Source organism: Anneissia japonica, unplaced genomic scaffold (assembly GCF_011630105.1).
Source record: "Anneissia japonica isolate Jap-2015-1 unplaced genomic scaffold, ASM1163010v1 scaffold288250_len396842_cov205, whole genome shotgun sequence".
In the NCBI taxonomy this organism is placed as follows: Eukaryota; Metazoa; Echinodermata; class Crinoidea; order Comatulida; family Comatulidae; genus Anneissia; species Anneissia japonica.
Genome location: NW_022683119.1, coordinates 3537 through 13918, shown reverse-complemented (window position 1 = coordinate 13918; position 10382 = coordinate 3537). Strand labels below are relative to the sequence as shown.

General features: G+C 35.9%; 1 protein-coding gene across 2 annotated transcripts; it reads left to right on the top strand.

Annotated features, from left to right (window-relative positions):
• Positions 1–2164: 2164 nt before the first annotated feature.
• On the top strand, positions 2165–10040 carry LOC117123662 (G2/mitotic-specific cyclin-A-like). 2 transcript variants are annotated; one of them, XM_033269764.1, is made up of 9 exons: positions 2165–2325; positions 2525–2733; positions 4273–4522; positions 6056–6198; positions 6496–6719; positions 7051–7255; positions 7919–8032; positions 8708–8841; positions 9459–10040. In XM_033269764.1, exons 2-9 carry the CDS (start codon positions 2530–2532, stop codon positions 9508–9510), a joined length of 1326 nt encoding a protein of 441 aa, XP_033125655.1. In that variant the 5' UTR covers positions 2165–2325; positions 2525–2529; the 3' UTR covers positions 9511–10040. The 2 variants fall into 2 exon arrangements, with proteins under 2 accessions (XP_033125655.1, XP_033125594.1); XM_033269703.1 differs by having other exon boundaries at positions 4270–4522.
• The last annotated feature ends 342 nt before the right edge of the window (positions 10041–10382 follow it).

The window sequence follows — 10382 nt, the reverse complement described above, 5'->3', positions numbered from 1 at the left end:
ATGCACCCCCGAAGCGTCCAGAAATGCCACTCTAAAACTTAAAATTTGAATATAATTTTCCTTTTCATTTAATTTAGGGGAAGGGCCCTGGCTGGCCAGCTGCATCTCCCTCACTTAATCTGCCACTGGTTTTGAGAACTAACATTATTCAGTGTTTTTATTTTCCAATGTTCTGTAGTCTATAAAAATTGTTGAGGCCTAACGATGAATATAGCCACTTTGATATGTTAAGAAACTGATAAAAAAATTAAATCAATTTAATTAAAAACATTGTCGAAGTGTCATTAATTATATCACAAGGTAAAATTATAGCACAAGGTAAATAAAACATTATTACATTTAAACATAAAAGAAATAACGTATGTCAATGGTGCACTATGAAAACAAGCCTAATATTATTGGGCATTGAAAATACTACATTTTTACCATAATGTAAATGTTATATTATAAGTAAATGTGGAATTCATGGCAATCGCGAATGAACAAAACAATTACAACCGCTACACGTCGTGCAAGAGATTGGTAGACGTCAACAATATATATAATCGAGAATTCATAAAATTCTGATTTGAAACATGGTCCTAGTGAAAGCAATAAATCCCTTTGTTGTTGTTTCTAAGCGAATAAGTTCACTATCCGAGATTCTATCGATTTCGTTGTAAATCTTCGTAAAGCGCTTGCACATTCGCGACTTGCAAATACGTGGTGGAATTCTGAATAGAGGTGGAAGGGAGGGACTTCAACATATGGGAGCCGTGGCGGATTCAGTAATTCGAAATAGAGAGGGTCCGGGGAGGGACTTTATAGAGGCCAAGGTTCACCCACCTCAACCAGCCTAACCATGGTAGAGTCTGAGGAAAGAAAACTTATAATTATGGCACATGATGGCCTGAAATGGCACTCGCAGAAACCATTGAAAGAGATGTTCTGAATGCATCGCATTTTACCAGTGGAAAAAACACAATTGTATGTTGGCTATGTAGGCCTAGTGTAAAGTTTAACATCGGTGCTGGAGACATTTGATCAAAATAATGTTCATGGTCGGATGCACAAAAATGTGTATTTTTTTTTTTTTTTTTTTTTTTTTTTGAATAGCTTTCCAGGGAAGAATGATTCAGTGTGGCCCGCGGCCCCTCTTCCTCCTTATTTTTCAAAATTATTTTTAAAAAATAGAGAAGAAAAGAAAATGTAGGCCTAATTGAAGTCTCAGAGTTCCATTTCTGGCCATTTAGATGTGCGATAATCATAAATTTCGTTATTTCAGCCCCATCCATGGCTGAGGTGTTATTGACAACCTTCTGCTGTGTAAAGTCCTGCCACGGGCCCCGCATCTATTTCGAATGCAGTAAACCCAAGTACATGCCCTTGTTTTACTAGACACCCCACCTGCAAATGTCTGGATCCGCCCCTGGTCTAAAAATCTACTGGACCCCCACATTTTTCGCGGACCTCCTGCGGACCCCTTGACTTGGCTGGCGGACCCCCGATTGTTTTCCAAGGTTAGACAACAATTGCAAAGTACCACACTGTTGGTCTCAGTATACGAGATTCTGCCTCAAACGGATGTAATATATATTGTATATATATGTAATGTATATACCGTTCGCCGTCCAAATTCCCGACCCTGTTCCCATTTTGAGACATCTCCAAATAGAAGGAATTCTTCGAATTAAAGGACGGGTACATCTCCAATTTGAGGGCGAAATTCAGTCGCCTAAATAAATATTAGGTCGCAGATCTACTAGTCTACTATATGGAGGCCATTTCATGATTGTTTAATTCTCCATTTGATACTGCTTTCACACTCAACCCGGTATTGTTCGCCATTGATATACATAAACAGAGTATATTAAATGCTATTTTAATTTGCCTTAAAATTTAAGTGATTCCATTAAAGTAATTTTTCTTCTACAGTAATCTGTTAGTGCACTCACTCAATCAACTGAACAACAAAATACTGTACTTTCATATTAAATATTAAATTGTGCATTTAAATGAAGGAGAAAATGGCTGTTGTTTTCATAAAGGCAAAATTGGACAGCAGGAGATATTTAAATTGTTTTGTCCTGGAAGCATTTTTTACAAAAAAAGTGGCTTTGGTTTGTGTAATAGTGGTATCGTCCTAACAATCTGATTGGTCGAGATGGATCGAGCGGGTAAGTTGAATGAATGAAATATTTTGTAAACAGCTGATTTCCGCTTTGTCGAGTCAGCGCTTAACTTCGCCAACCAAGCCTCAACATACTGCGTATTTCTCTCGGAACATCGAAGGAGAAAACGAAATAAATACGCAGAAATACTCTTATAACTGAGCCACTAATCAAGGTAAGAAGATTTTTTTGTTATGTAGGCCTCTTCCGAAAATCTAATTTATATTTTAAATTGAGGTCTATTTGAGTAGCCTATTACTTGACTTGACGTTGTTTTCTTCTAAGCACGCCATTTTGTACAAAAACGAACAATTAATGGCCTAGCTAGAATACATTTGCTAAACTTGTTAATGGTCATAAACCTTCAATTACAGAAATAATGGCTCAGCATTTTGGAGGCACAACTGTATTCATGGATGTTGAAAATAGACACACTTCAAATAACCAAATTAATCGGAAATCAAAGAGGGAAGATGCATCAAATCGAGGACAGAATGGTCCACAGGCAACAAAAAGGGCGGCGCTGGTCGCTATTTCAACAAATACTTCAACACGGATTCAGCCGTTTAGGGCGGTAAAGCAGGTGTGTGAGTGTTCTACACTTGGCCTATAGGGCCTAGCCTAGGCCTATCCCTACTACTGTTTACTAACTTTGATTTTGGTAAAGCTACTACTAGCTAAGGCTAGGCCTACAGAAGGTAGGTGTAGACCAAGAATCGGATCTTTTCAGAAAAGTGTTATGCCGGCGACCGGCAATAGGCCTATGGCTATGCCAATATTGATATTTTGCCGGTCTGTTTCTCTAATTGGCTAACGTAAATTATGACGTTATCAACCCTTTTCGAGAGGCAGCTGCAAAGGATCTGGAAAAAGACATCGCAGAGAATCCTAAACACCATGTCGGCGCTGATGCACCTTCGCACCTAACTTTTAATTCTTAATTTTTTTTACCTCAGTGTTCTCAGTCACAACACATAATTATAAAATATTTTTCATGATTTTTACATGGGAATAAATATATTCATTATATTTATCGACAAACAATATAAAAATGAACAATACAAATACATAGAAATTACTCTAGGTCCTGTAGAACCATGGAGGAGTTTCTTCCATGGTGGAACTAGGCCTAAGTGCGATGTGAAAAAAAAAAAGTAAATTGGAATAATGAATAGGCCTATAAATTTACTCGCATGGATTTTTGATATTCTGTTTATCATGTACGGTAATTTAAAAATCCAATTATTGGAAAAAAAAAGTTTCAAGGGGCGAGTTTGCATATATATTATTGGTTTTTAATAAAAAAAATTTTACATAACCATATAACACAATTTGAAAAAAAAATTCACTTATATAACAACCGTATATGTGGAACACATTTTGTAAAAAAAAAATTCAGTCAATTTGATTACTTAAATAGATATCCTGATAATTTTAAAATTTAATGTGAAATGTTTGAGGGTTAGTAGTTTTGCAGTTTGATTCAACAGCAAAAACTGAAGGGAGGTAGTTCAACCTGTCATCCAACAACACTAGTAGAATTCACAAAATAATACCATGTTGTATTATTTAACACGTCCTAGTAATTTTAGTAAGGTTAAAAAGAAAAACTATTTTTCTTCATATTTCTAATTTGCTGAAACTGTCATAAGGAATTGTCAGCCCTGCTGTAGTTAAAGGGTAGCGCGCACATGGATATAGGTTACCACCAGGGGTTTAGCCAGAAAAATGAAATAGGACGCCCAAAATGGAGTGGCACTCAGTCGATGGGCGGACCATGCCCCTTCCCAAACATAGGAAAAAATAGAAAATTATGATCCTTAGAGGGGATTTAAAGGTGTTTGAATTTTGTACCATTTGATAGATTTGAAGAATATAAAGAATTTGCTAAAGGTAGACAAGGCTCAATTAGGCTAGACCGAGCTGATTAGGCCAAGTCGTCACGGCAAAAGTGGCCATCCTAAATAATTGTAGGCCGTCCAAAAGACGGCTCGCTGGCTAAGCCTATGTTTACCACCAAAATAAAATAGGATTACTGTATTACCTAAAAAAATAGTTAATAAATAATGGTTTTGGAAATCTGGTTGTGCTGTAATTTTTCCTTTATACTCTACTACAGCAGACAACAGAATTATCTGAGAATGTTTACCAAGACGAAAATGCATTGGTCAACCGAACTAGTAAGCAACCTTTCTCAATTACCTGTGGGAGGCCCACTGCCTTCTCTATTCATGTGGATTCTGAAGGTGTATCGTCGTCAACAACAAAGGAGCACTCGATACCAGCTATGTTACAACAACTGCCCACAGCAGTGACTACGTCAAGTAGACAACCACTTTCAGAAGTTTTCCTTAATTTAGATCAAAGTGCAGGTGAGCCGCAACACATTGTTTTTTATATTATGTATGGCATTCCATTGCTTTAAATGTAGGCAGAAATTTTTTTGAAAGATCTTCAGAGACTGGTGAAAAATAAATTTGTTTACTTTGTCAAATAAAATAAAAATAAAATTTTATTGTTGAATGTAATGTGATGGTAGAATGCTTTTAATTTGTATAAGTACATTTCTTAATTTTGGGAGATTTTGAGGCAGCAGTGGCAGGGGCAGATCCAGGATTTCAAGGAGGGGGTACAGAAAATTCCCCAAAAAAGAGGGTCCGGGACCTCCCCGGGAAAATTTTGATGGTCTGAAATGAGCTTTTCCGACTTCCGAGGTGTATTTTATTTTAATTTTTGTTCTTCAAATTCCCTCTCTTGAAAAAGGTCAGATGATTTTATCTCATTCTTAGGCCTATACATAGGGAAAAATATAAGACACAGGCCTAGCCAATATACTACTATATTCTAACAATATTGAGTAGTTGGATATGTAGTCTTTCCTCCATGGATCGGTAGGCCTGAAGAACGCACTTTCGTACATAAATTAATGACTCTGCGAACCAAAAACTGTTTGTTAAATTTATTTAATTGAAGGCTAGTTGGGCTAAGCCTATGCTACCTATGCCTAGGTAGTTTAGCATGCCTTTGGTAAGCCTGGACCCATTAGTATTTTGTTACGTTTCTTCACAGAGGGTTCATCCGAACCCCTTGATCCGCCACTGGGTAGGCGTAATTTAAAGAACTATCTAATGAAATTTCCAGTTTCTTGTAGCTCGCTAATTAGCCAAAAATGGGTTCGCGAAATAATGTATAAAAAAGGTCTCGCCTCAGTATGCTTAAATCCTTGATCCATTAACATAACACAAATGTTTCCTAACTGTTTAACAAGATTGTTTAAACGCAGAAGTATAAACACACCCACCTGGACCTTACTGCATGTGATCTACCCCTCAAAATATTTAGTCAATTATCTTTGTACCTCAACCAAAAAGCCTACATTATCTGATAGTTTCCCTCCTTCATACAGTCCTTCATGCGACTGTCACATGTTTTCAATTGAATACATGGTGGATGAGGAGGCATGGTTGGTAAATAAATATTACACAAAATTACAGGATTGTAATATGCCAGTTAGAAATTAACAGAAGTCAAGCATATTGCAGTGCTATAATTGTGAACCAAGGTTGGCATTTGTGAACTATGATATCTGTAATCATCAATATTTATTTTTATTATTACTTATATTATAAAGTATTACTTGCTTGTAATTGAATTTTATTAATCAATTTATTTGAAGCATTCTTTTCTATCAATGTTTCTTAGCTTTCGGTTAATTAGAGGCAGACTCAAAACCTTGATGGCTTTTTGTGTCCTCACACAATCTTGCTATTATTATAATCAATTAGCTATTATTACTTACATTATTGTATGACATTGTCCTTTTTAATTTTTTACTTTTCAGAATTATTTAATGTATTTTTGTTTTGTGTGAAAAAAGATATTGAGAATTTGCTTTGTTGTTACAGATTCACCAATGGTTCTAGATGCATCTATGCAAAGTGAACAAGACACTAGTGAGAGAATAGTAGATATTGAAGAAAATGATGCAGAAACTCAATCTGCAGCAGAATATGCTGCAGACATCTACCAGTACTTAAAAGAAGCTGAAGTAAGTTTTTAACATTCTATACCACATTGTTACATAATAACTTGGATGATTTTTACCATTGTGTACTTGCTATGAATCCATGGCAGCCAAGTACACCACCACCTGGTAATGAATTGGGTTTTACATTCAATAGTTCTTGTACTTGGGACCAAAGTCTTAAATTTCGCTTATAATAAAAGAAAACATTGCGTTATAACCCTTATCGTAATTGGGTTACAATCAGCTGCAGTAGGCTGCTGCTTATGAGTTGTGTCATCCTTCAGCAAATAAACTTTGTTTCTTGATTTTTCTCTACAGCAAAAGCATCGCCCAAAACCAGGATATATGCGCAAGCAGCCAGACATCAACTCAAACATGCGTTGTATTCTCGTTGACTGGTTGGTAGAGGTAGCAGGAGAATATAGATTGCATGATGAAACGTTATATCTTGCAGTCTCATACATCGATCGATTCCTATCTCAAATGAGTGTACTTCGTAGCAAGCTGCAACTCGTGGGGGCAGCAAGCATGTTTGTAGCAGCGTGAGTAGCTTTTTTAACGATCATTACTTTGCTCTTATGCTTGTAAAAATTATCTTAATCACAAATTAATAACTACTACAAGATGTATGATTTTCTGTAGCTGAGTACACTATGTTGGTCTCATCAGCTGCTTGCAGACAGCGGAAATGTGTGGATGCAATGTTAATTCTTTAAAGAAATAAAAACACCAAGGCATTTAATTATAAAACAGACGGTCATTATAATCATGATTGTAATGCATTCTCGAAACACTAAATAATTTAAATACTGTAACTTGCCAAAGCTTGTGAGTCCAAGTGTTAATTTTGAAGTTAATACTTGTTTGTTATAGGAAATTTGAAGAAATTTACCCACCTGATGTTGGCGAGTTTGTGTACATCACAGACGACACATACAAAGTTAAGCAAGTACTGAGAATGGAACACCTTATACTCAAAGTGTTGTCCTTTGACCTCGCTTTACCAACTATTAACAGTTTCCTGAGTAGATATTTGAAAGCTACAAATGCAGACAACAAAACAGAACACCTGGCTAGGGTTTGTAAATTTTTATTTTACTGTATTTATTTCAGTATATATTTTGAGCTTTTTTCAATTTGCCAACTAATGTACAGAATATTAATGTAAAACTTGCTTCTGTTTCGCAAGGCAATTTTTTCACTTTGGAGGTATAACCAAGAAAAAGTGCGTCTTAACTATAAAATATAAAGTAAAATAAAGCTTAATCCAAATGATGCCTGTATCTAGTGATGTTTGTGGTCTTCAGTTCAGCTTCTGATATATGCAAGTGGTTCTCCTTGCTAAATTGTGTCACGTGGCCACTAGCTACTGTCATAACATCAGTGTATACATTTGACTCGTGTGCACTTGCATCATTTAGAAGAGTAGGGGTTACCCCAATGTTATGGTTCATTTCAGCCCCTGTTGTTGTGGAATGATGTGAACATTAGCTTCTATGAAGCTCCTCATTAAGTTTGCTAGGAGGTTGTCACGAACCACGCCCATACGCAATTAAGCACAATGACGCTGGTATTCTCTTACCTTTACCTTTAAATTCACACAGAAATTGGCATATTTTCTCGTAACAGTGACTACAGTACCCCAAAAAAATTGTTTTTGCTATCATTTGCTTTTCAATTATTAAACACTAAAATTGACGTTTAAACAGCTATTATTTAAATAATTGTTTATTTTTTTCAGTATTTGGCAGAGTTAACGCTACAACAATATGACCCATACATCCGGTATCTGCCTTCGTTAATTGCAGCCTCAGCTGTATGTCTAGCTAATCACACCATGGAAAAACCTGCATGGGTATGTTGATATATTTTGATTTATTTGGAATAAACAGTATAAAAACTTCAACAGTACTTTTCAACAGTAGTACTTTTCATCTAGTGTGGAATCTAATCTGATGTCATAGATGTTGATGACGTCAAAGATGAGATTACCCTCAGTTTAGTTTGGGTTCAAAGTTCTAATGTCTTTGCATCCAGGATTCTGTATGGAAAATCTCTTAGTCCCTTATCTAAAACTTTCACATTTTCCTAGTCGATGTTGTGACACATCAACATGCTCTCTTATATCAGATTTAGAACTAGCACCTTTTGACTTGCGTTCTGCAAGCCTAGATTCGCAAATATAACGAGCGTCAGTCCTTGCAAGGAATACTGTATACCACCCCTGACTGCTTCTTCGATGCAGTTTTATCCTACTAGGGCCCTTCTAAGTGTGTTCTCGGGTCTAAAAGACGTGCTAACACCTGCTGAGGCAAAGGCTCTAATAAAAGATGTACATTGAAAATGTTCTTGCTGGTATTATTTTGTCAACTTGTTTTTTAGGACTTGTCTGTTGGACAGTCCATTCCCCATACCCACTGAAACATGGGAACTTCTAATGCTAGCCTTCCAATCTTGCAGCCACAAGTACTTAATCATGTACAATTTGAAAGGTTTTCAGGGGTTTTTTTTTTTAATTTTTTTAATTTAGTCTGCTTTGTTGACTTATCACACTGGATATAAAAGTGAGGAAATTAGCCAGTGTGTCAAGGATCTTTTTCAAACATTCATCAACGCACCAAATTCACCTCAACAAGCCGTCAGAGAGAAGTACAAAGCACAAAAGTAAGTGCCGCTTTAAATTATTTATTTTAATAAATTTCCAGGTAACAATACAACAAAAATATGAGATTTTATTACAATACCCTGAGGATTAACATGACTGCAAGCACTATCAGAGCAGTGCTCCGTATTGCATCCTATTGTATACTAAACATTAAAACTACCTGAAGGTTTGATATAAAAATGAATGCTTTCGTCTAACATGTAAATGTTTGATGTAGTGTATTTAGCATACCTTATAGTAGTATCGTAGTGTGTGCTCTAAATTGTCTTTTTGGTCAAATTACTCGGTAATTACTCACCACCCAGGTAAATAACCAGGCGGTTTTCACAAGTGTTGTGTAACAGCATCATATTACAAAGATACGAAAATAAGTAAAATAAACGTACTGTACTATCTTCTTGCACTAGTTCTTACCAAAGCAACAGTGGTAGCGCCAGGAATTACCCGACGTCCCTAACACGGTTGGAGTAAATTTTCAGAATAGGGACATACAGAATTTTTTTTTTTTTTTTTAGTTGTAAATTAAAAAAAGTTTCTTCCACATTGGGTCCAGGATAGGTCGAGGGTTATGCAAAAATTGTCATTAATTTTATTAACTCTTTTCTCCATTTTCCAGGTTCAGTAGTATTTCCTTAGTACCAGCACCTGTCACAGCGCCCTTGTTATGACTAGGGCCTTCTTCTGGTGCCACACCGATTTTAAAACGTCTTCGAGTGTTTGAGCAGTTGACGAGTACTCGATAAGGAACACGGAATAGCAGCGTTTATTCAGAAGTTAAATCATGTAAAAAACAATAGGTTTATTCTGCACATAATTTTGAATATGTAATTTGCGATTTTAAAAATCGGTTCTCTCACAAATATTAATGAAGACTTTTTATGCGATTTTAATAAGTAGGCTGCTTCCCTACCAGCTGATGTATGCTACTTTATTAATGCATTTTAATTATTCATTTAAGTTAGTTTTATTTCCTGGTTTTAAACATTGCTTATATAAGTTACTGTTCAATATTGTACATTTATTATTCTTGCATGACAAACATTGGGTTATTGTTATAGACTTAGTAAATCAATACAAGTTTTCATATTGGAATGCTTTTGTAACTTTTTGGTATTGTCAGACCCATTTAATTTACCTTGGCAAATATGTATTTTGTGTGTATTGTATATAAATTGAGTGTAATAAAGAATTTTATCTGTAAAATACATTTGTTTTGTATCCAGTAATGTGATGTTAAGTGCCTCTAATATATGCTGCACCTAAGCACTGCAAGTATCCCTGCGTTTCATTGCGCCTGACGGTAGTTGCCGACGCGAATCTATAGAGAATGAAATGCCACAACATGCGCATGCCATGTTGTCTTGCGACCAAAGGGAGCGGAGTCGGATTCGACTGTCATACGATGCAGTGATTGTCCGACTTTAGAAATTACACGCAACTGTTTCAGAATGTTATGGATCCGTTGATACTACTGCCAACAAGTCATAGGCTTATTCCTATGTACAATGGTACCATTTTGCATGTACTACAATACTGTAAA

Coding starts and splice junctions, on each gene's coding strand:
- LOC117123662 (XM_033269703.1), top strand. CDS start 2,530: ATGGCTCAGCATTTTGGAGGCACAACTGTATTCATGGATGTTGAAAAT. Junction 6,199..6,495: donor AGTACTTAAAAGAAGCTGAA/GTAAGTTTTTAA, acceptor TTTTCTCTACAG/CAAAAGCATCGCCCAAAACC. Junction 7,256..7,918: donor AAACAGAACACCTGGCTAGG/GTTTGTAAATTT, acceptor TATTTTTTTCAG/TATTTGGCAGAGTTAACGCT.